Source organism: Phialemonium atrogriseum (genome assembly GCF_030411735.1).
Source record: "Phialemonium atrogriseum strain 8032-3 unplaced genomic scaffold QBC33scaffold_30, whole genome shotgun sequence".
Classification (NCBI taxonomy): domain Eukaryota; kingdom Fungi; phylum Ascomycota; class Sordariomycetes; order Cephalothecales; family Cephalothecaceae; genus Phialemonium; species Phialemonium atrogriseum.
In genome coordinates this window covers 213,978-236,804 of record NW_026848167.1, presented here as the reverse complement: position 1 = coordinate 236,804, position 22,827 = coordinate 213,978, and the positions used below count along the sequence as shown (strand labels likewise).

General features: G+C 55.6%; 8 protein-coding genes across 8 annotated transcripts; 4 read left to right on the top strand and 4 right to left on the bottom strand.

The window, feature by feature from the left end:
• The first annotated feature begins 512 nt into the window (after positions 1-512).
• On the top strand, positions 513-2,867 carry QBC33DRAFT_549447 (uncharacterized protein). Its single transcript, XM_060428969.1, has one exon. It carries the CDS (start codon positions 814-816, stop codon positions 2,491-2,493), a length of 1,680 nt encoding a protein of 559 aa, XP_060279805.1. The 5' UTR covers positions 513-813; the 3' UTR covers positions 2,494-2,867.
• QBC33DRAFT_518533 (uncharacterized protein) lies at positions 2,827-5,812 on the bottom strand (the record flags this gene model as incomplete). Its single annotated transcript, XM_060426249.1, has 7 exons — positions 2,827-3,489; positions 3,605-4,317; positions 4,410-4,525; positions 4,586-4,766; positions 5,272-5,326; positions 5,411-5,582; positions 5,706-5,812. The coding sequence occupies 7 exons, from the start codon at positions 5,810-5,812 to the stop codon at positions 2,827-2,829; spliced, it is 2,007 nt and encodes a 668-aa protein (XP_060279804.1).
• A 57-nt stretch (positions 5,813-5,869) lies between these two features.
• On the bottom strand, positions 5,870-9,125 carry QBC33DRAFT_242035 (Aspartate/glutamate/uridylate kinase). Its single transcript, XM_060422922.1, has 2 exons — positions 6,392-9,125; positions 5,870-6,302 (listed from the first exon to the last, which is right to left on the bottom strand). The coding sequence occupies exons 1-2, from the start codon at positions 8,967-8,969 to the stop codon at positions 6,247-6,249; spliced, it is 2,634 nt and encodes an 877-aa protein (XP_060279803.1). The 5' UTR covers positions 8,970-9,125; the 3' UTR covers positions 5,870-6,246.
• Positions 9,126-9,981: 856 nt separating this feature from the next.
• QBC33DRAFT_241980 (putative synaptobrevin protein) lies at positions 9,982-11,227 on the bottom strand. Its single transcript, XM_060422921.1, has 4 exons — positions 10,890-11,227; positions 10,348-10,509; positions 10,222-10,288; positions 9,982-10,154 (listed from the first exon to the last, which is right to left on the bottom strand). The coding sequence occupies exons 1-4, from the start codon at positions 10,992-10,994 to the stop codon at positions 10,138-10,140; spliced, it is 351 nt and encodes a 116-aa protein (XP_060279802.1). The 5' UTR covers positions 10,995-11,227; the 3' UTR covers positions 9,982-10,137.
• A 2,632-nt stretch (positions 11,228-13,859) lies between these two features.
• On the top strand, positions 13,860-14,594 carry QBC33DRAFT_549431 (uncharacterized protein). The gene is made up of 2 exons (XM_060428968.1): positions 13,860-14,309; positions 14,429-14,594. Exon 1 carries the CDS (start codon positions 14,019-14,021, stop codon positions 14,256-14,258), a length of 240 nt encoding a protein of 79 aa, XP_060279801.1. The 5' UTR covers positions 13,860-14,018; the 3' UTR covers positions 14,259-14,309; positions 14,429-14,594.
• A 122-nt stretch (positions 14,595-14,716) lies between these two features.
• On the top strand, positions 14,717-16,499 carry QBC33DRAFT_549429 (uncharacterized protein). The gene is made up of 2 exons (XM_060428967.1): positions 14,717-15,800; positions 15,864-16,499. The coding sequence occupies exons 1-2, from the start codon at positions 14,828-14,830 to the stop codon at positions 16,157-16,159; spliced, it is 1,269 nt and encodes a 422-aa protein (XP_060279800.1). The 5' UTR covers positions 14,717-14,827; the 3' UTR covers positions 16,160-16,499.
• A 603-nt stretch (positions 16,500-17,102) lies between these two features.
• On the top strand, positions 17,103-19,117 carry QBC33DRAFT_549426 (GDP dissociation inhibitor-domain-containing protein). The gene is made up of 3 exons (XM_060428966.1): positions 17,103-17,228; positions 17,301-18,394; positions 18,608-19,117. Exons 1-3 carry the CDS (start codon positions 17,155-17,157, stop codon positions 18,961-18,963), a joined length of 1,524 nt encoding a protein of 507 aa, XP_060279799.1. The 5' UTR covers positions 17,103-17,154; the 3' UTR covers positions 18,964-19,117.
• A 639-nt stretch (positions 19,118-19,756) lies between these two features.
• Positions 19,757-21,858, bottom strand: QBC33DRAFT_499138 (Rec8 like protein-domain-containing protein; the record flags this gene model as incomplete). Its single annotated transcript, XM_060425636.1, has 4 exons — positions 19,757-21,343; positions 21,405-21,690; positions 21,748-21,784; positions 21,840-21,858. The coding sequence occupies 4 exons, from the start codon at positions 21,856-21,858 to the stop codon at positions 19,757-19,759; spliced, it is 1,929 nt and encodes a 642-aa protein (XP_060279798.1).
• Between the last annotated feature and the right edge of the window lie 969 nt (positions 21,859-22,827).

The following is a 22,827-nucleotide window of genomic DNA, read 5'->3' as shown; positions in this document are numbered from 1 at the left end:
GGAAGCTGCAGGAAACGATCGAAACCAATCGGAGAGGGGACTACACCAATCGCTCCCATTCTATACTTATTCGCGTCTCACGAAATACTGCGTAGTAGGAACCCCTTGTGCTCTCGGGAGTTGAGTCAGGACTGAATAGGGTGTCGTTAGAGCAACCATCATTTTTAACGGACGAATCGAATCAAGGACCGATGGGCCATAGGCAGAAGCAAGAGGGGAAGACCATTCCTCTTCATAGAGGAGACTGGAAGAACGGCTCGATAGGTGGTAAATAGTTATGAGAGGCGGAGAAAGGCGATGATATATGTGCATCGCCAGGACGCCAAGCTACCTAGGTTAGGGAGGCAGGCCAACAAGAAGCAGCCAAGTAGCTGAACCTTCCCAAAGCAATAGGAACCAACAGTTGATTTTCATAGGCCCCCGATCCTGGTCAAGGAAGGTCTAACCGCCGGGGGCGGCAACCGGTGGCGGCAAGGGCAGGGGGATGAGGTGGGGTTGCGTCCGTACTCGGGCAGAGAGACCGACTTGAAGCTTGGGCCAACCCTCCAAGGACATCATGTGACACCAGTTGAATCGAAACTGCTCCGCCGTCATCGAGGAACTACCTACCTATTCACAGATTAAGGACCGTCCATTATTCTACTGTTCCAATTGGATATGCCAAATTCCTACCCTAATGATCAAATGGAATGAGTGAAATGATGAACCCTCGTCACGACAGCGAGCTTTGTTCAACGAATTGAGAGTCGCCAATGGCATATCTAGCTTAGGCTTTTTACTAAACAATCCCCAGCATCAAACCCACTCCTCACCATGCGCCCGCGCCTCCTCATCCGTCAGATACCCCTGCGGCTGTCGCAGAAGCGGTCCTTACTTCGCACATTCACCCAGAATACCTCGGTCCGAGCGAAGGGAGCCAGACCACAGCTCCCTTTCCTCTCCATCCCAACAACTACCCGCCAATCTCAGAGAGTCAGGTACCTGACCACGGAACGCAAGCAATGGATCAAATACGAGTTTAAGCTCGGTATCAAATACACCGTGTACTTCTGGATTGCACTTGTCTGCGTTGCTGCCGGCACCTTCGCCGTCCAACAGGAGATCCTCGAGCGACAATATCCCACCCCGCACGAGTGGCGTTTCCTGACGAGGACCCGATTCAAGAGCGCCCATGCCGAGAAGGACAGGAAGGACTCCCAGATGCCCGATTGGGTGGTTATCATGGAGCTGATTCAGGGTGTTGTAGAGAGGCTGGAGGATTCCAAGCTTGACGGGAAAGGCGTCACGAATGCCGCCTCTGACGCCCCGCCTAGGACCAAGGATATATCGGCGATGCCCGAGCATTGGAGGAGGGGATACTACGAAGCCATAATGCTGTATGCGGCGGCGGCCGAGCACTTGGACGGATGGGTGGTGGATAGAACGCGCAAGATTGTGTTTCCTCCGGAGGTTGTGATCGGCCCTTCTAACCCTCGCCCAAAGCCGATTCCTCCCAGTTCCAAGAGCGCTCCCCGAGAGGAGGACTGCGAGGTCGCATACACATCTCCAGACGATATATACACCAGGATAATATCGACGCCGGGGTTTACCGACCGCCAACGGATGGATGCTTCACTCGCCTATGCCAACTGGTTGGAGTTCAAGGGGCTCGCTGGGCCTGCAAGTATCATGTACGAACGCGCGCTTGATTTGGCGGTTTCCTCTCGGCCTCCGAACACCCCCAATCCCGTCAACAATAAAACCTGGATCCTCAACGATGCTGCAGGCAACCCAACTGCCAATATCCTCACCTCACTCACAGCGCTAGCCACCTTCCAAGCTCGCGCTGGCAACGTATCTGCAGCACTACCGATCTTCATTTCCATCCTCAAGGCACGGCGGTCCCTCCCAATCGCCGACGAGCCGGATGCCCCATCTCCGTTTGCGCGAAAGGAGGCTCCGGGCTTCTCGGTGGACAAGGTCATGAAGTCCCTAAAGGGGATCCTTCTCCCCCCATCATACCCGGCGTCGCCGGACGACGGAAACACGCCGCCGATTCGCGGCCCGAAGGAGCTGTGCGAGGAGGCAGCCCTGAACCTGCACATCGGCGAGATCATGTACGCGACGCGCGCGACGAGCCGCGAGGAAGGACTCGGCTGGACGAGGGAGGCGGTGGACATGGCCGAGGAGCAGCTCCACAAGCTGGGCGGCTCGGGCGGCGGCGTATCGGACCGCGGGGCGAGGACGACGTGCCGCGAGTGCCTGGCCACGGGCCTGTCGAACTGGGCGACCATGGTGGCGAGGCTGGCGCGGGAGGAGGCGGCCAGGAAGGAGGGCCCGCAGCCCAGATCTGGGGGTGGCTGGTTCGGCCTGTGGGGCGAGGGCAAGCCCGAGGACCTGGACAGGTGGGCCGCCGAGGAGAAGGTCATACAGGAGAGGCAGAGGCGGGCCGCGGAGCTGCTGGACGATCTGGAGCCGCCTCCGAGTGGGACGAGCTCCATTTTCCATGCTTGAGGGCGTGCCGATGCATATGGCTTACGTGCCTGCGACTTGTACAGAATGTATCTATATAATATGGGACCGTTCGTTCAGGCTATTGCCTGTATCTTGGTTCAATGATACGCACTACGATGTCACCACTCTAAAGCTGGGCGAGTGTTGTGTAACTGGCGTAATCTGGGCTGTATCCCTTGAGTTCAGCGTTATGTAGCCATGGTTGATCCCGCACAGCGTGCCATCCCCCCTTTCCCGGCAGGCTCGAGACGGCCCACCTGAAAGACCGTAAGACCCCAAGGGCCTTCTTCGGTCTTTAAAAGCAAAGCAGCCACACCGGCCAAAAAGGGGACTTCAGTATCCCTCGTCGACTACCCCGTCGTCTCTCTCCTCACCACCAGCCTCGTCCAGGCGCTGGGTCGCGAACTTCTCCATCGAGCTCAGCAGCGCGAGCACTTCCGCCTTGTGCGCCGGCACGCCGTCGTCGCGGGCTCCGTCCGTCTCAGCCGCCCGCTCGCTGGCGGTGGCCGCCATCTGACCGTTCCCGGCGGCGGCGGCTTCCACTCCCGTACCATCGTTCTGCTTCAAAGCTCCGCCGGCGCAGGTACCCTCGCCAACAGAAGGCCGACGCTTCTCCACCGCCGCGGCCTCCCCGGTGTTACTGCTGCTGGAGGCGAGGCTCTCCCACGTACCGCCCTCCTCGACCGGCGTACCATCCAGACCGCCACCCCACCCGTCGGCGGCGAGCGCATTCTCCCCCTCCTCCTCCGCGCCGCGCGCAGCGGCGACCTCGATGTGCGGGTTCTTGTATCCGGCGCCCGCGCGGGCCACCTCGCGGGTCCACCCGAGCACCGCCGGGTGCGTGTGGATCAGCAGCAGCTCGACGAGGCTGGCGTCGGGCCCCGCGCTGTAGACGGGGCAGCCGAATTCGGTGAAGGCCACTTCCTTCGGGTTGCCGTCCGGGCCCGAGATGGGGAAGTCTAGCGGGTCGTCGTGGATGACGTAGGCGCGGGCTCGCTTTTGCAAATGCCGGTCAGTAGCTGCTAGGTGGGTTTCCAACGGAGAGAAAGGGGGGAAAGAAAGAAAGAAGGAATTGCCAAACGGGAAGCAAGCAGTCCGGGCCCACACTTACCTCCCTCATAAACCTCTTGAACCCCTCGCACTTCAGATCTGCAGCCTTGTAGAACCCCCCCAGCAGCGCAAGGCACTCCATCCTGGGTCCCCACTCCCGCCACGCCTCCTCGCCATCCAGGTACGCCTCGACCTCGTCTGCCGCGTCCCCGACGGCGACGACGTGGATCCTGGCGCGCGGGGCCGCGAGCCCGCGGACGACGGTCTCGAACACGCACCGCACGTGCGCCCCCACCGTCTCGTTCCCGGCGACTTCGTTGCGGGGCCCGCCGTCCGCCCGCCCCCAGTGCACGGCGCTCGCCATCGGCATGGCATGCCTGCCCGCGTGCGTCAGCGGCCGCCCGCCCTCGGGCCACCACCACAGCTGGCCCGTGTTGGCGAGGACGATCCCCGGCCGCGTCTCTCCCTTCCCTTTCCCTCTCCCATCTTCTCCCTCGTCGGCACCGGCACCGGCCATGATCGTCATGGCGCTGCGCACGACGGACACCATCGAGCCCCTGTCCAGGCCGCCCGGCCCCGAGGCCACGCGCTGGGCGAGGATGCCGAGGTCCTGGGCCGGCTCGCCGAAGATGACGACGATGCGGTCTGCGGTCGCGAGGTCCGCGCTCGCGAAGATGGGGATGTGGCGGTCGGCTGGGCGGGCGCCGAGGGGGAGGCGGAGTTTCTCGAGGCCTAGGCCCTCGAGGCGGGCGTGGATGAGTCTCTCGATGGCTTCTGTTTTCGGGTGGGGGGGTGGTATGTTAGCGAGGGACGGGGATGGTGGAGTATGGGTTGGGTGAGCTGTGACTGAGCTCGGGAGGGCATACCTTTCAGGGCGAAGCGCTGTCTCTCGTTCCAGCGGTCGTTTTTGGTGATGAAGTACTTGAAGTATTTCTTGGGATCCTCGATGGAGCGGATCTCGTCGTCGCCGTTGACAAAGTAGCTTTGTACATTGTTAGCAGATGCGTATTGATTGGCAAGTCTTTTGAATGTGAAGGCATACCCGAGTTCCGTCAGATCGGCAGGATAGACTGGATCGGCCGGGAGACCCGACCACCGGCGTCGAAACATGATCACAATGCCGCCGAAGAAAATGAGTGGCAAGAATCCAAGTATCAGGTATCGGAAGGTGATATGTGTGAGTAGAAGAGGTCGGAAAAGGTCAAGCAGCGCAGATCGATAAACTGTGAGGGTGAGCAGTCGGTGTGCGGGGGAGGGAGTCAAGGTAGCTGCTTCCTAGATAGGATAGGGAAGGAAAGTCAAGAAAGTGAATTGGGTCAGATATTGGAAAATTGTACCTTGCTCAAGGTAGCTATGTGGTCTCCAGGAAGGTGACAAGACGTAACTGTTTGGAAGAGGGATTCCCACTCGCGGAGAGATTGCTGAACCTAGGTAGCTTCCGATACTAGGGACCTGTATGGAGAGCAAACGCGACGGCCCCAGACAAACACCGACGAGCCACTCGCATTGCAGCATAGAAGTTCGTTTGAGGTTCATAGATTCTTCGTGGTAGTTTGACAGGGTGTTTGTACACAACCGCCAGCCTTGATCGTACACACACACTCTCCCCCTCTTTTGATCTCCCCAACTTCGTCCCAACCCTAGCCAGCTCGAAGATTCCCCGATCCTTGGAGAGACCAGCCGGATTGATCCCCCGAGCCATCCCTCCAAAGCCCAGCAATTACCAACTAGCCTTCTTCACGCCAGGTATATTGCCCTCCAGAGCCTGCATTCTGAAGTTGTACTGTAGTCGCACCCATCGTCAGCATGTGTATCCAGACTGCATCAACTCCTCCCTTTGTCGCCTCTGGACCAGGCCGAAACATACCCTCGAGAGCTTAAAGTCCCGCAGGACGCCGCGCCCCTTGCCGCCCATCACGCACCGGTTCCGGATCTGCGTCGGCCGGGTGTAGCAGTGCATCTGGGTCAGCTGCAGCTGGGCCTCGGCCCTCGTTCGCACCGGGAGCGCCGTGTTGCGGACGATGTACCGGAGTGCCTGCCTGCATGATCGAAAGAAGAAAACTGTCAGCACATGTCCCGGGGGAAAATACCAATCTCTCTGGCTTCAATCCTAAGAATCGCAACTAGGCTCGTGATGGGATCGAGGGCGCGGGGGATTTCACCTCTGAGGTTCGAATTCCTCGAAGACCTTCCGCTTGGTGTGATCGCGTATAATCTTGACATTGACGAAGCAGCCCAGATCGAGCTTTTTGGCCCTAAACATGGACATCTTGGCGGTGTTGAAGCTGTCGACTACCTCTGCTCAAGATCAAGGTAGCTGGCCCGTTCATGGAGTTGATGTCCATAAATGATTTTTGGATTACGTAAGTATTCACGCCGCAACCGGCCCCACTCTTCCACTGCCTCAATTACCTATCCGTCCAGCCGTCTTCCTCAAGTCTTTAAACCCTGAAATTCTAATGCTTTGATTTGCTGCGATAGGTAGCTCTCTTATATACAACCAGCTACCATTTGGATACAACTTGACTCAAAGATAGCCGGTCAGACCCATTCGAGTCCAGTAAACTCCATGACCCGCAGCCAAGTGGACGCGCTGAAGCCTTAGTAAGGGTGAAAGGAGAAAAAAAAGGAACAAGGTAAGCAAAACGGTAACGACGCGTGCAATGAGCATTGTGCGACACATCTCCCCAAAACTCTAGTCTATCACATGACTGGGATACCCTCGTACTCCGCATAACCCAGAGCGAGATTCATGTTTTCTGTGAGACGGTTAGTGCTGCGGTTCATCCAGGAGACCGGGAAGGGGGCGGGGAGGGGTGGGGGAAAGAGATTAAAGGTATCAACATACGCAGACACTGTGTCGCGGCACCCTTGAGCAGGTTGTCGATGGTTGCGCAAACAACGACCCTCTTCCCCGAGCTGTGCACCGCAAAGCCGCCAATCTCCACACCGTGCTTTCCGCTGATTGCCTTAACGAGTGGGGCTTCACCGACGACCTTGACGAGCTTCTCGCCGGCGTACCGGTCCTGGTAGATCTGGCGGATGTCGCGGGAGGTCATGGTCTTGTTCAGCGGGATGGAGATGCTGTGGTGGATGCCCTGGAACCAGACGGCGACGTGGGGAATAAATGCTACCTCGGCACCGAGCTGGCTGCTGATCTCGCGCTCGTGGATATGATCCGTCAAGCTGTATGGGATAAGGTTGTTGGTGAGGAGCTCGACATCGTTCTTGGAGCTCGGCTTGGTGCCGGCGCCAGAGTAGCCCGATACGCCGAAGACGGTCGGCTGGCCTCCAAGGTATTCGACAAGGGGCGCAATGCCAAGCTGTGCGGCCGTTGCATAGCACCCGGGGTTCGCGATCTCAGTCGCCTTTGCGATGTCGGATCGCTGAACCAGCTCCGGGAGACCGTACGTCCAAGATTTGTCGAACCGATAGTCGGCCGACAGATCCACGATCAGACTCCTGTGCTCGGACGACTTCCGGGCTTCGTAGATGGCGTCAACGTAGGGCTTGCAAACGCCATTCGGCAGTGCCATAACCCAACAGTCGATTTCCCCCCGTTTCTCCATATCTCGAACATCCTCGGGGCTGAGGTTCTCGTAGGTGATGTCCTGCTTGTCGTAACCCACCAGCTTCTGGCCAGCAAGCTCCCGAGACGAGACGTGGAGGAGGTCCATGTTGGGATGGGAATTAAGAAGCGAAATTAGGGCCTGTCCGGTATATCCACGGGCACCAATGAGCGCGACCCTGGCAGGCTGGGTCTTCGAGACGTTTTTCCGCCCGTATGGAGGGTTTGGGTTGGTCGTAGTCGCGTATCCCCTTGTGGTTTGCGAGAGGGACCACGTGGGCAAGACCGGGCGCCGTGCCAGCGTGGAGTAGCCGCGGGCTTGTTGCGCTGGGGCAGGGCGGGCTGCCTGTGAAGCAATGCTGGCAGCGCGATGCAGACGGGACTCGAGATTCGAGTCTCCCAGCATGGCCCGACCGTGCATGGTGAACTCTTTCATCAACTGGATGATCTCGTCACCACCGTCGATCCCGTACCAAAACATAACATCGCCATTCCTGGCAATGCTGCCATCTGCCTTGTCGTAGAACCAGGTCAGATTCTCGTCATCCTCCTTCACGGTCCAGACGAGCTTAGGGTGCTCCTTCCTCAGCGTGGTGAAGATATTGTCGGCGACGTTCGTCAACCAGCCCGACTTGGTGATGGTCAGGGTGGCAAGGGTAGCCTGGGACCGGGTTTCGCTCGGCGGAAGGACGATAGCTAGGGCGTTCATTGGGTCGTCGTAGTATGCCTTGAATGGGTTCTCCTTCAAGAACTCTACGTACTGATCGACAGTAACCTTGGCATCTGGACCCTCCCGGTCGCGAACGAGGACGGCCTTCAGCTTCTCTGTGTCCTTGAAGTCAGACACGCTGCTCGACGAAACCAGTTTGCTACCTCGCCGAATCAGAGTACCGGCACCCGAATCAGTAAACAGCTCCTTTTGCAGATCCTGCGGGTGGATGATGGCGACACTGGTGGTGCGTGGAAGGGTGTCCAGCAGTTCCTTGATTTCCCTGATCTTCAGACGAGTGCCGTACCTGACCCACTCCTGTGACATCAAATGATCGTACTCCTCGTCTAGATTGATGGCAGAGATCTTCTGGCCCGCGGCATCGAACAAGCCACCCTTTTCGGAGAGGTAGACAACCTTTAGCGGCTCCAGAGCGCGCGCCAACTCGGCAGCTGCAACGTCGGCATTGACGTTGAGGATCTGGCCGTCCTCAGTCATAGCCATCGACGTAAGGATCGGAAGGTACCCATTGCCAATGGCCGCCTCGATCGACTCCTTGTTGACGCCGGTGATCTTGCCAACGTAGCCCCACTTGTCTTTGTTGAGATAGTCTGCCGTGAACATGCCCAGGGTCAAGGGCTGAGCATGGACTCCCTTCTCTTCGAGCTTGTTGACCAATTTGAGGTTCTCCTGGAGGAAGAGGTTCCGCGCCACCTGGAGGGTCTTCGCATCCGTGATCCTGATCCCCTCTTCAAACTGGGGCTCCACGCCGGCCTGCTCCAGCAGGTTGTTCAGCTGCGGACCGGCGCCGTGTACAATGACGGGGTAGAGGCCGACGGTGTAGAGAAATGCCAGACTAGAACACAGCTCGTCGAGATAGTCGGTCAGGATGGCACCCCCGACCTTGATCACGGCGAATCGTTGTTGGGAGACCGAGGTGAACAGAGACAGGTACTGCTGGACTTCGCGCTTGGAGCCGACGGTGCTGAGGGTCTGGACAATCATGCCCCGAGTGCTGAGGTCGTTGGCTCGCGAGGCGGAAACGGAGAAGGGTCGGTGAGAGCGAATGGCGGCTACTCGAGCCCTTGGCAGGCGTCGGACGGCGCGGCGGGCGCCCGCCCGAAGAGACACGGAGCATGCAGAAAGCATGGTTGAGGAGGTTCTTTTAACACCCAGCCAAAAACAACTGTGTGACTCTTGGGTTCAGGTTAGATTAGCAGACTCGCGACTCTGGATGTGAAGTGCGATGGGCGGTCAGGACATAGTGCTGAGGAGGCTATTCCCAACACTTCAGTGACTCACAACCGGAGAGCTAGTTGGGTCAATTGAGCTCTCAGTCCTGGGTTTCCTAGACCATCGGAAGGAGAAACTGTAAGAGGGAGGAAATGGCGGTAACCGGAGTGTCCCTTATCGAATGCCCTGGTCGCTCTTGGCCGGGGCGAAGTGACCGACAACCTAGGTATGGGCTTTGGAGGAGGGGCAATTGAGAAAAAAATTCATCCCCCGAAATCGCTCAAGGTACCTTGTGGGTTGATCATTGGGACTAATAACCTGGAAGGTACCAAGTTACGTACATACAGGTACCTACACTGTGCATGTCATCCTTCCCCAAATACTCTACAAATACCCTGAAATACGATCGAACTTCGAGTTATCTAGAAGTAGATTGCTCCGACTTGTACCTGAGAGGTCATGCATGATACTTATTGTGCATGTTGGAGAGACGGGCGATCCCGTGAAATGGGGGTTTACGCGCAGCTCTACCTACCTACATACCGTGTAATAGTTGAGGCTCAGGTCATACAAGCCTTTCATCTCCAGTAAATCGGAGCAAGGTGAGCCAATGTCTGCGGCGCGTTCCTGAACTCGACCGCAATGCTGTACAACTTGACATCTGGCGTTGGCCGGCCGGCAATAGCTTGCTTCCATTCCCACCAATGTTCCGAGTCACACGTTTCACAGGGAGCTAGGTGGTAGGTAAACAAGGGTGTCATCTTGGAATCCATCACAATTAATCGGGGTTGGGTAAACGAAACGCCTCCTCGCCTTCCATCATAGGTACAGTTGGGTGTCCGGTCGAGTCGCAATTGACAGCTACTGTCTTCGAAAACCGAAGACCGGGCAATTGAAAAGCAGCAACTCGTGGGCTGAACCGAACAAGAGAAATGAGACCATGAAAGCAAGAACTCCCCTCAAAATCAATCCATGACAATGCCCATCCCGTCTTCCCGAGTGTTCGTAGTCGTCGAAATCCAGTTTCGTGCCGCCCAAAATCGTATCCGATTCATAGTCAAAGCTGGGGGGTTGTTGGGTACTCCTAACGGGTTACGACGACTATGAGCCGAGTCAGCGATCACTGCCATGGTTGTGGCGAACAGGTAGCAGTAGGGTAGTTGCATACTTGGGATGACAATGATGAGGATGAGAATAATGACACCTCCAATGATGCACATGCGCATTTTCATGTCCTGGCCAACGTCAGCATGCTTGAACGCAAAGAGGCACCGAGCAGGAGCCAGTTGAATACCTTCCACCACATCTGCTTGCGGACTCGGTTGGCTCCACGTCGGAAGCCCTGGGCAGAGACAGCCAGGTTGTCGGTCTTGTCTTGAAGAGCATCAAGTCGTTCGCCACGTTGTGAGACCTTGTTGATGTTCTCGCGCATCACTCCGACTGTGTCGTCGATTTGCTATTGATTCCCAAGTCAGTCTCAAGACAAGCATCATCTGAATAGTCTATCTGTGCCATGGCCAAGAGGAGATATGCATTCGCCACCTCAATCTAGTGCACCGGTCTGCTGCATCCTCGTGGCTTCGATAGGTTTCGTTTTCAACGGGACAACACGGATTGTCGGGAGCCCCATGAAAGGAGATGCGAAGGATTAACCGCAATTCCGATGATGCCGTGATTTACACAAGGGGTGTAGACTCGGTAGTGTCGTCGCAAATGAGCGCTGTCGATCACAAGGAGGACGCAGCCGGCGCAAGCGATCGAGTGGCCATTTCAGAACCCAAAGACCCATCCCGGTTTCCATCGCCAAAACTATCATGAGAGAGTCAAACCACTCACCGCTTGCAGCGCCTGTGTTCTGGCATTGCCGGTACCTTGTGGCTGCTGCTGTGGTGCGGCCTGGCCGCTGGGGATGTAGGGATCATAGGGGGCGTCCTCGGGCATATTGGCGAGGTTGATTATGTCGGGAATGCCTGGTTATCGGTATCGCGGAAGGATCGGAAGGTCGCAGTCTTTTATCTATCGATGCAAAATGCGAAATCGGCGGGGTCGCAGGTATTGAGGATGGTGACGGGAAAGGTTGGAAAGGTTGGAATGGGAAAGGTTGGAAGTTTGGAATTCGGAGGTTGAAAGAGGTTTGTCGAGTCGTGAGACGTTTTGGGAGGGACGGAAGTACAAGAGAACCCAGAGCCGAAGGGAGCTGGTCTGTGTAGGAATAGACCCTGGTCGGACCACTCACTGCTTTCCGTACCTGTTTCTGGCTTCTGGTTCTGTTTGTTCTTTCGTATCACAACTGCAGATTACACGGAAAACCAATAACAAGGACAATAACTAGTTGCACTTGTGTAGCTCGGGCTGAGATATCAAGTTCGTTCTTACTTTGCATCAAGCAAGCCTCCAAAGTATGCTCAATGTGGCATTACGCAATAATCCTCGTCAGCGGTCAGCCTCAGCGTCTGGTTGTGGCTGTGGTGTGCATCCTTCTGGATACACTAGAGACTAAAGGAGGCAGTTAGGTACCTCTTGTTTTGCTTTTCCTTATTGCGGTCAATTAAGGCCGTCTCGTTCTCTTTTGGCAGGCCGAGACAGCGGCAAATTCTTCCATTTCTCCAACCTTGTTGCACCTTTGTTTCATCGCCATCCAATCCCTTCGCTACACAGTTCGCCGCCTTCGCTCTGGTCTGGCTGCTGGACATTCAAATAAAGAAATGATCCAACTTTTCTGGCTCCTCTCTGGAGAGCAAGATAAGATAACGTCCCTATGTAATCTGTAGACATCTGGCAGACAAGGTCTCCACTTTTGCTAGGATCCGCGTTTAAACACCCAAGTTTTTCTATGGATTGCAACATAAGGCAGTAGTAGTAGCGACTGCCTCTCCTTTCATTACATAGACTATTACTGCACAATAAGCAACTGGAGACATGTACCTCCGTAATAATCATCGATTATGTTCTACCTATAATGAGAGCAGGAAGACCGGACCAGCTCCGGCTTGGATCGGATACTATCGGCGCACGTGACCCCAAATCTTCCCGATTTTTTGAAGCTCAAAACTTTCGGCTTGCAGGAGCACCGGCCCGTTTCCGTGATCAAGCAACAGGGTCCTTGCGCTATGCGCCCGTATAAAAAGCTCCATTGCTCTACTACAGAGTTTTCTCCCAAATACACAACACTTTTGCAGCCAATGCTAAGGGCTCCGAGACGGTCTCAAGATTTATTGCTCTCATTCTTCTACCTGTCTCCTAAGCTGCACATGCGTTCTTCCTCTGAACCCAGATGAGCCTCACTCAGCCCGCAATCCTCTACCCTCCCGGCTCATCTTTCCGTCGCCATCATCCGCCCCAAACGTTCTCCGCATGGTATGTACCATTTGCTTTTTCATTGCCGTCTTCTACGTTACCATGATTAGATTTCCACCTCAATTCGCAGTTTCCACGTTAGCCGTCGTCGAGCCTATTCAGACGTGCTGTGAACGGGATGTATGAACTACATCACCTGCTCTGCTACTTCTGACGCTTTCATTCGGGGTGCTTTTGCTAATCAGGGTACCACCAGTCTCTACAACATCGAAATATATGCCACAACCAAGGTCACGGTCCTCAAACAGGCTCCTTCTCACAGTGACATGGGATTTCCCACGACTTTGATACTGACCCCCACGCGTCGATTGGCTTGTCCTTCACGTGTGTTGCAATGAGAGTCTTGAGAATGCTCTCTGCTCCTTTGCGTTTACGTTAAATGCTGATGCCATATCTAGCACCTTGCTATGTTGTGTTCCCGCGAAACTATGTTAAGAACCTATTGCCAGACATGCCGCGCACGTACCACAGTAGTTTGACTGATTCATCGAGGTGCCATCTTTTTCCTCAGGAACCTGGCTTGCATGACCTCGCGCGGATCTAGGCGGGCCAAAACCTTTGTGATTTGTATGGTAATCCAGCCCAAGCCAGTCCCTACTTTTTGTAAGGACTGGCGTGGGCGGACCCGGTTTTCAGTCCGGAGATATACGAAACCCTACGCACTCGCGCCTCACGAGCAGACCACTTCATTGAGTCTACAGTGCAAGACGTGACGACACAGTTCCAGATTGTCTGCGGTCGCGCGGGGTCCTGGGATCTCAAGACGTTTACAGATCTCCCAACTGCTATTCCCAATGAGGCGGGTCTCTACGTACCTGTGCTGGAGACACTACCGACTTTGGACGAGAGATTTGGGCGAACTAGACTCGATATCTAGGGAGGCCAAGCTAAATGTAAGCCATGGATCTATGTAGGATGAGATTTACTCATCGTTTCGAAGCTTTGTCCTCAAGTCCCGCGACGTCTAGATTCTGCCGACGCTGTTCGCAACTTTTACGAGGAAATGAGGATGGGGTGGATCGTGGATCGAATATTGGAATCGGGATTGGGGTCTCGTCCTGACGTATGCCGCGACATTTACCGAGAATATATTCTACTTCGTGCAGCTTTACGCCGAGGTTCAGCAGAGCCTCAACTCGGTAGAGAGAATCATCGAATACGGAGGAGTCGAGCAGGAGGCGGCAGAACCACCCAGCCCAAGCCAGTCCTCGGAGCGGCCGTTGGAGGGAGCCGGACAGCGTGTCGCCGTCGTAGGGCGCACCGGCGCCGGGAAGAGCACCCTGACACTCGCTCTGATCAGGGGCCTCGAGAGGCAGACAGCAGCTTCGTCACGCCGTGACGGTGGTGCCAGGATCCTTCAATCTTCAAGGGCAGTCTGCGCGAGAACCTCGATCCCTTGCACCACTACATCGACGAGGATCTGCGTGCCGCGTTGCGAAGCGTGCGTCTGGCCGAGACGCCACCCAACACAAACCTCGACAGCCCGATCGGGGGCCTTTCGTTGGGGCGGCGGCAGCTCCTCTGTATATCGCCCGCGCGCTCGTGTGGCAGTCCCGCGTCCTCGTGCTCGACGAGGCCACCGCGTCCATCGACCACGACACGGACACTATGATTCAGGAGACACTGCGCTTGAGCGTGTCCGCCAATACGACCTTGCTGACCATCGCGCACCGCCTGCACACCATCGCCGATTACGACCGTATCATCGTTCTAGACGCCGGCCGTATCGTCGAACAAGGGTCACTCGACGAGTTTCTCCAGCGCGAAGGTCCCGACGCCGTGTTTCGCTACCTGTGTGAAGAGTCGGGCGATCTAGAACGAATCCAGAAAGCTGCTGCAAGGGTTTGAGATGCCGCACATTGAGCTACCAGTGCATATCGAAGGATATGGGCAGTTTGTCTGTCCTAAAGGTCAGGCTGTAACGCTTCACGCTTGTAGAGTTGTATATTTGTTATCTAGTAGAGAAAATCAAATCTCTTAAGAGATATATATATATATATATAGATTAGGTTACGAACCATCAACACGTTCTTTTCTAAGCCCCCGGGTCGTGAGACCGATTTCCTTGCATTAATCCAAGTAGCTGTCGGGACACGCAGGCTCACCAACCACCCCGAACGGAGAGCAAACGTCCTGGAATAAGCGCAGGAAACAAACAGAGCAGCTCGGTTGGTAATGATGCATAGAAGGTAACTACCTAAGTGATTGGCAAGGCATAGGGCTGATACTAGCGCAATGTTCAATGTGGCGAGGAATGTGGTCTGGGAAGGCAGAACCGATACTGTTTTGGGTCTGGACTGCCCAAACCCCGACATAAGTACTTTTTGTGAAAGTTCCGTCACCGACAACCTACACGGAACGTTGATCAACGGCGACTTCGTCTCTAGCCAATTCTTGCCAATTACGATATCGCCAGCATGGCATCCGCTGCCCCGTCTCTCCAGCGCATCAGTGCACCGCTCCGACGCTCTCTGGCGCCCGGCGTCTCCTCCGTCCGGTCCTACGCCACAATACCTGCCGCCAGTTCCGAGTCATCCCAGACAAAACCCCCCTCCTCCAACAGTCGGCCAAGACCGACCTACTTCAAAGACACGACCGTAGTAGAGCTCTCCGAGTTTATTTCCTCATCACAGACTACCCCCCTGCCGGCCAGCGAGGCCTACACCCTCCGCACCGCAGAGGTCGGCCCCGAAGGCCGCAAGCGGACCATCACGCGGCTGCCGGAGTGGCTCAAGACGCCAATCCCGTCGGCAGGGACCAACAGCAACTTCGCCAAGATCAAGGCCGACCTCCGGGGCCTGAACCTGCACACGGTCTGCGAGGAGGCGCGGTGCCCCAACATCGGCGAGTGCTGGGGCGGGTCGAACAAAGCGTCCGCGACGGCCACCATCATGCTGATGGGCGACACGTGCACGCGCGGCTGCCGCTTCTGCAGCGTCAAGACGAGCCGCCGCCCGCCGCCGCTGGACCCGCACGAGCCCGAGAACACGGCCGAGGCCCTGGCCCGGTGGGGGCTCGGGTACGTCGTCCTGACCAGCGTCGACCGCGACGACCTGGCCGACGGCGGCGCCAGGCACTTCGCCGAGACGATCCGCAGGATCAAGCAGAAGAAGCCCACCCTGCTGGTCGAGGCCCTGACGGGCGACTTCGCGGGTGACCTGGACATGGTCAAGATCGTGGCCGAGAGCGGCCTGGACGTCTATGCGCACAATGTCGAGACGGTCGAGGGCCTGACGCCGTATGTCAGGGATAGGAGGGCGACCTTCAGGCAGAGCTTGAAGGTCCTAGGGCATGTCAAGGAGGTTCGTGGAAAGGAGGGTATCATCACCAAGACTAGTATCATGCTCGGTCTGGGCGAGACAGAGGAGGAACTCTGGGAAGCCCTCAGAGGTAAGCACCCACCTACCTGAACTTTTTACAGTCAAGCAACGAAAATCTAACTTGGAACTACAGAACTTAGGAAGGTGGATGTTGATGTCGTCACTTTCGGCCAGTACATGCGACCAACAAAGCGGCATCTCAAGGTGGAAAAGTACGTGACGCCGGATGAGTTTGAGCTCTGGCGGCAACGGGCCCTGGACATGGGCTTCCTTTACTGTGCCAGTGGGCCGTTGGTACGATCTTCTTATAAGGCCGGCGAGGCCTTCATCGAGAACGTGCTGCGGAAGCGTGCCGGGGAGAAACCCATGGCTGCTGATGCTCTTGGCAAGGCTGTTGCTCTTGACCAAGACAAGCGGGATTCCCTATGAACCCCCAAATGCCTCGTTTCTTGATTCAACACACTGTACCACTCTGCATACTTGTCTCACGTTTGTATTTGCCATATAGATGGGTTGGCCTGCACTGGCGTCTGGGAGGGTATGGCATTGTTGCGGAATTACAAGTGCGTGGCTGTTCAACCAGAAACCCATGTACGATATCTACGCAATTGGTTGATTTGGTTGTAATTCGCACGTTCGCTTTTGGTGTTGCTTCCTGGTTTACATCGGCCACAAGGTCAGTCTCGTAGACCTGCTCAAGCTCTCTAGCAGGTGCTCATGAGAGGCCGTATAAAGAGCAGCATATGGCGACTACAAGTAACAGCAGTCCTATACCCAGTGATTCTTCCTATCCCAGTCCTAGATGGTGGGTAACTGCAACCATTCAGTACTTGCTTCCAAGCCAACAGGCTGCGTACGGCCTTTTCCAAGGTGCCGATATCAAAGTCGATGGAGCTACCGCAACTCTGCCCAGTCGATGAAGATGTTTGGACTACAACGAGATGCGGCAGATGACTAGAGGTCGCGCATAGGCGGCACTCGTGAATTATATAGAAGACATGGCCCTCCAAGATGAATGTCTCGACCTTTCGAACCGCCCTTACAGTTGGTATTTCCAGAGCAGTAGATACAGGAGGAGTAATTTGGTCTCCCGCCCAGCTCGTGAAATGCCTAGTGAAAGGTGTTTTCAAGTCCAGCAATGCTGTGGAGTGCAAGCAGCGGATCGTGGCTTTTGCTGAGGCGGTTGCTGAATGAATTTTTCTCTGGAGCCGTTTTCGCTCAGTTTTGATGTACGAAATTTGGTATCGCTCTAACGGGGCCCCGCCCCGCGCTTAATAGACGGATTATATTATGCCCGATATCACCCCCGAGTGACTGGAGTGGACCTGTTTAAAAGCTTCGTCCAAATTCTGCAGTCTTCATCTCTGGCCCTAACCCATCCAAAATCCTGCAGGCTACAGAAAAATGTGTGTCTTGCGGCCAAGATGGAGTCAATAACTGAAACCCTTTGGGACGTTGTCATTTATGGCACTGGCCTTCAGGAGTCCTTCCTGGCATTGTAAGCACCTCAAGCGACTGAGCATTTCCAATATCGCCCGTCTGACTGACCTAGACGTGCTCCGCCATGAAGATCCCTCTCACGGTCTGGAAAGAAAGTTCTACACCTAGACCCAAATGATTACTACGGCGGCCCAGATGCCTCGCTCAGCCTCCAGGAGGCCGAGGGTTGGACCGAGAAGCATTCGTCACTGGAACCCAATCCCTCATTCGGATCGGCGTCCGTAACCAAGTCCCCCGAGACATCCGGTCTCTCCTTTTCACGTGCCTACTCTCTCGCCCTCTCCCCACAGATCATCCACGGCCGGTCGACTCTTCTGTCGCAGCTTGTCTCCTCCCGCGCCTATCGGCAGCTCGAGTTCCTCGCTGTCGGCTCGTTCTTCGTCTTCAAGACATCGTCCAAACCCAGCCAGGCTCCGTCCCTTACCCGCATCCCTTCGACGCGGGAGGATGTGTTCTCCGCCACCGCCATTCCTGCCCGCTCGAAGCGCTCCCTTATGAAGTTTCTCAAGTTCGTCCTCGATTACGAAGGCACGCAGCAGAGGGAGACTTGGCAGCCGTTTGCGGAGAAGCCGCTGGCCGAGTTACTGCGGAGCCAATTCGGCCTGGATGCCGAGCTGCAGATGTTTGTCCACACCCTGACATTGTCACTCTGCAAGTCAATCACGGCAAAAGAAGGCCTGGCCATCATCCACAAGCATCTCACGTCGATGGGCATGTTTGGCCCCGGGTTCGCCGCCGTATATCCCAAGTGGGGGGGCATTTCCGAGATTGCCCAGGTGGCATGTCGGGCAGGTGCCGTGGGCGGAGCAGTTTACAAGCTTGGCACGAGGCTCAATGAGGTCCATCATACTCAAGGCTCCGATAAACTCCAGCTTGATTTGTCAACCGAGCCAGAGGGCGATGTCCGAGTTGAGACACAGCTGCTGGTGAAAGGCAGCGAGCACACGGATGGTGGGAAGAATAGCAAGCGGACAAGCAGGCTCGTGGTAGTCGTCGATTCGTCCTTGAGGTCGTTGTTCGAGCCACTTGTTGAGGGCGCTCCGGCCCCGGCTGTTGCTGTGATCGCATTTCTGGCCGGATCTTCGGATCCCGAGCATACACTGGACTCGCCCATCTATGCTTTCACTCACTCGAGCGAAACTGGCGAGTGTCCCACCGGACAAAGTGAGTCTCATTTCTCTTGCTGACCCCAACCCTTCATAATCCCCTCGCCGAGTATCATGATGATACACATTTTGAATACTTATCTACATTGTCTGAGTCCTATGGACCATGACGTAAACATACCTCTGACAGTCTGATGTACTCGCATTCATTCCTTACACAACTTATTTGCTATCGAGGAATTGGGAATAATTATACTGACTAGTTCCTCAGGCGTGCTCTATTTCACAACTCTCACCGAGAACACCACCGAGCAGGCCAGGGCCCGGCTTGAAGCGGCAGTCAGCTCCTTCCTCGCGGCCGTTGATGAAACCAAAAAGCCGCAATGCCTGTACAGGTTCTACTACGAGTATTTGTCTGGCTCGGGGGGCATCGGGAACGAGTCGGATGGAAAGGTTCTGACTCTACCCGGCTCGGCCCCCGGTCTTGCATTTGATGACTCGACCCTCGAGCCAGTACATGAGGCCTGGAAAGTGGTCATGGGCTCCGCAGCCGATGATCCTGAGACCGAGTACATGATCTTTCCCGACCGCGAAGGCGCGGAAGAATGTGACGATGATTACGAGTGACCATTTGATGATACCTGCCGTTTGAAAACGCACACACGTGTAACATCCCCGGATGGAGGTCCGGCTAGTGGCGTTAATACGACTGTAATAAATAGATGAATCACGCTCTTGCGAATGTTAGATGAAATTAATGAATATTTTATTGCAACCAAGATAATGCGAGCATCTCATGTCTGCAGCAAGCACTCGACACTACTAGCAGTAGGTGCCATTCCATGTTCGACGTCGTGAGAGTTCCAGTTGAGCATCCAAAGACGTCAGCGGCGTTGGCGGCATCGGACATGGAGACGGCGTGAAAGGGGTAATTCGAAGCCCTTACCGCGTGACGGGGAGTTTCCCTCTGGAAGGCACAGACTTGGTAGCACCGACTGACTCGGGGCCCATGCCGCCTTAGACCACATTCAATGTCAGCAATGAGCCAACTAGTTGTGAAGGTGCAGGCATCCGGCTTCCGTTCCACCGGTGTGTGTGGGGCCGAGACGGAGCCGCGATTCTGTCAGATGAAATCATGCGAGGCGGGGTGAGGCATCCAGATTGACGTTCTATTAGTGGGTATTTACCCTGTGGGATCTTTATGCGAGGAATCCCGTCGAAGATACAGCAAGCAATAGCACATTTTCCCATAAAGCCGTTGGTCCATAAACCCAGTGCAAATCCGCCCTCGAACCTTATGATCCCGATCCCACATAATGGCCCCAACTCCGGCCAATCAGAGCTGCCTGATCGTTACCCAGACGACCCAGCAAATTGACGTCCAGTCGTCATCTCGAATGTTGCCAAGCTCAACACCCCCTTACTCCGAAATAACAACACCCAAGCGAATCGTCCCAAATGGCGTCTCGTTCTCGCCCTCCTGCTCAACCCTGATCTTGTTCCTAGTAGCCAGCGACAGGACGTTGCAGAAGGCCTGGGTAACCACAGCCTTTTTGTTGTCCGCCGGCTCGAAGAGGTCGTTGAATGAGACCCAGAGGCGTTGGTCGTGCTCATCATCGGCACGGATTGCCCCCTTTTCTCCAGCAACGCGCTCCACAAAACCAAGAAAGTTCCGGCTCTCCAGATCGCTGGCCTCCTGAATCAATTCCCCATCCTGACGCCCGCTGCCGCCGACTGGTCCTCCATGCAGGAAGGACGAGCTGTGCGGCACGAAGTCGTCAGATCCGAAGTCCGGCTGGTCACTGAAGCGCTCGATTTCTTGAAAAGTGCTTCCTCGTCCGTGAAGAGGACTGGCACTCACTTGCCGGCCAGCAAGGAAAGAGGTAGCCTTGGCACTGCCATGGACTGAGGAGCCGGGCCGATTCCAGGGCACTGAAGATGGGATATCTGACAGGGCCGAACCCGGCTCTCTCCCGACTTCCACGTCTTGGTCAAAGATCAGAGGCATATCTTCCTGTTGTTGAATGCTTCGGCCAACCTGCTCCCCATCGGCAAATCGCGCACGGACACGGCGATCTTCATCTTCCATGTCGAAGGCCTCGTCGGCAGACCGGCGGCGACCATGAAGCCCATTGAACTCTTCAGAGCTGATGTTGATTCCGAGTGACTTTGCCAAGCCAACGCCTGCGAACTGTTCGGCAAGAGGGTGGACGCCATCCGGGATGCCTGTTGGCAGTCCAACGTCCATGAGGCCGCGGCCGAATAAGAGAGTCCATGCGTTCTTTCTGGCTTGAACAGGACCTGTCGAAATGCTTGCTTTGTTGCGTAGGGCTTCTTCTTGAGTGGCTAAATAATTTGCCTCCCAGGCTCGGAACTCGTGTTTGCTAACTATGGTCTCCGCGTCGGGCATGAGTAGAACGGGTCGTCGGGCCCTCCGCTGTCGCATAGGAGCTGCGGCAGCCTCGGGGCCTTGCTCCTCCTCAGCGGGTGGATCGGCTGGGGGTTTCGGAAATGCCTCTACTTCGGGTAGGAACTCTTCGCCTAGGTTCATCACGACGTCACCTTGTTCGTTCTGGGGCTGCGCCAATTCACCTCCAACCTGGCCAGGCAGGCGCGGGAGAGGTGGTAGTTCGGGTTCCTCAACCGCGAGAATCACATTCCCGTCAGTATCGATTTCAATGCCCCAATCGTCGAAGGCAGGTACGAGCTCTTCCTCGCCGCCTAAATTCAATGCTCCTTCCCCCCGCTTTTGGGATGCCATACTGTCGCGTCCGAATGGCAACTCCAGCTGGAAACTCCTTTGTTCCGAAGACCTCGATATGTTGAGACCAGCGATCATGGACGCAGAACCTCCGGATGAACCGTCCCGGATGAGCGGTGAAAGCTGTGAGGAAGTCTTGCGGCTAGCCTGACTGATTTGGGCGATGACCACGTTTCCGTCTCCATCAAGGTCGAACTCTGGGAGCCGGAATTCCAGCTCAAAGGCAGGGTCGTCCGGAATAATGAACTGCGAGGACCTGCTCTTGGTTAGTAAAAGCTGACATTGTTCCTTCCTTATATGGCTTCACTTGCCTTGCGGTCGTCTTGTCTGCCTGCAGATCGATTGTGCTGTTGCCCCAGACACGGTAGAAGGTTTGTATGTGAGCCTGTACCTTCTCCGTATCTCCAAGCATGTATGCGTACTGCTGCGAATACACCCTGGAAACGCCATAGAGAAGATTGCTCTGCAACCGCAAGGCTATGGGTGCTCCGGGATCAATGATTGTGAGGCATGCTTTCGGAATGTTCACGTCTTGGATTGCCTTTCGCGTTATTTTTCGCGTGCTTGATTTGGGTCCCACCGTCGCAGCGAGCCTGGTTCTTGTCAGAATTCCAGAGCATGATGTGCGAGAAGTTCCGAGGAAGTCTTACCAAATCGTGGACACGCCATTACGCCGGCTGGTGAGGACTGTGAAGTATGATCAGCCATGTCTTCAGCAAACGTGGCTAGGACAGTCACCTACTCTCGTGGCTGTAGAACATAGTGGTTCATGGCCAAACACGCGTCTTCGACGCGTGTCAAGGGGAAGTTCTGATTGAGATACTCCGTGAACTCTCCTGAAGATCGGTTTTCGAGAGGGTGGCTAGATATCCAGGGGAGGTGCCGCAGATGTCGAATAGGAGATGTTGGGTAAAGATGCAATGAAGAAAGGGATGGGGTAATCCGGTCAGATTCCGCGGCTGCTTGTCGGTCGGCGAAGTGAAAGGTGAGGCTAGGGTCGGGGGCTGGAGGTTGGGATTGGTGGTGGAGGTGAAATTGAGAGGAGGGCTTCCTTGGGTAGCTGATGCCAGGTCGCGTCATTGGGTAGACGCGACAAGAAAGGGGACGCTCCTCGACGAGTTCTTAGAGGAACTTAGGGCTAGAGGTAGATATAGTCACATTCCCCTTAACTCGCCAGGCAAGGTACCTAAGCTTTGTACCTACACAGTATCATCACGAATATCAACAAGGAAGGAGCGACTGTCGAGTCCATCCGCTTTCCAGTTCACACGCGACGCGTGACCACACAAGGTACAGTACTCGAATATTCCCTCTTCACGAGCACCTTGTTCCATGATAGGCTGAGAAGCCGTCTTTGTGTTGTGTTTTCTGACTTCAGTTACTACGGTAGGAAACACAGGACATATTCAACCGTCATCTAGCTGAGGAGTATCTCAAGGGGCTACCTCAGTTTTCGTCGACGGGTAGGCAAACAAATCTCGACAGCATAACGCTTTCAAGATAGCTTGTTACCGCGATGTATTAGTTGCACGCAACAGCTCGATATCTCTTGCAAGCCTTCATAAACTTTCTGTTCGCAAGTCCTGCGGCAGAGTATGCCCGCAGCTACTCCCCCTGGTCGAGCACCTCGCCTTCGAGGAGAGCCCGGGCCTAGGACGACAGGTTAGTGTATATCCGTTTCGAAGTCAGAGCTCCGTGCTATTAGTCGTGGCGGTCCCAGCCGCCTGGTC

Excerpts from the sequence above, each read along its gene's own strand:
- QBC33DRAFT_549447 (XM_060428969.1), top strand. The coding sequence starts at position 814 with ATGCGCCCGCGCCTCCTCATCCGTCAGATACCCCTGCGGCTGTCGCAG.
- QBC33DRAFT_242035 (XM_060422922.1), bottom strand. The coding sequence starts at position 8,969 with ATGCTTTCTGCATGCTCCGTGTCTCTTCGGGCGGGCGCCCGCCGCGCC. Across the intron at positions 6,303-6,391 it reads TGCCGCGACACAGTGTCTGC|AAAACATGAATCTCGCTCTG; the intron begins GTATGTTGATAC and ends ACCGTCTCACAG.
- QBC33DRAFT_241980 (XM_060422921.1), bottom strand. The coding sequence starts at position 10,994 with ATGCCCGAGGACGCCCCCTATGATCCCTACATCCCCAGCGGCCAGGCC. Across the intron at positions 10,510-10,889 it reads GAACACAGGCGCTGCAAGCG|CAAATCGACGACACAGTCGG; the intron begins GTGAGTGGTTTG and ends GGGAATCAATAG. Across the intron at positions 10,289-10,347 it reads GCAAGCAGATGTGGTGGAAG|GACATGAAAATGCGCATGTG; the intron begins GTATTCAACTGG and ends GACGTTGGCCAG.
- QBC33DRAFT_549431 (XM_060428968.1), top strand. The coding sequence starts at position 14,019 with ATGATTCAGGAGACACTGCGCTTGAGCGTGTCCGCCAATACGACCTTG.
- QBC33DRAFT_549429 (XM_060428967.1), top strand. The coding sequence starts at position 14,828 with ATGGCATCCGCTGCCCCGTCTCTCCAGCGCATCAGTGCACCGCTCCGA. Across the intron at positions 15,801-15,863 it reads ACTCTGGGAAGCCCTCAGAG|AACTTAGGAAGGTGGATGTT; the intron begins GTAAGCACCCAC and ends TTGGAACTACAG.
- QBC33DRAFT_549426 (XM_060428966.1), top strand. The coding sequence starts at position 17,155 with ATGGAGTCAATAACTGAAACCCTTTGGGACGTTGTCATTTATGGCACT. Across the intron at positions 17,229-17,300 it reads CAGGAGTCCTTCCTGGCATT|ATCCCTCTCACGGTCTGGAA; the intron begins GTAAGCACCTCA and ends TCCGCCATGAAG. Across the intron at positions 18,395-18,607 it reads CGAGTGTCCCACCGGACAAA|GCGTGCTCTATTTCACAACT; the intron begins GTGAGTCTCATT and ends CTAGTTCCTCAG.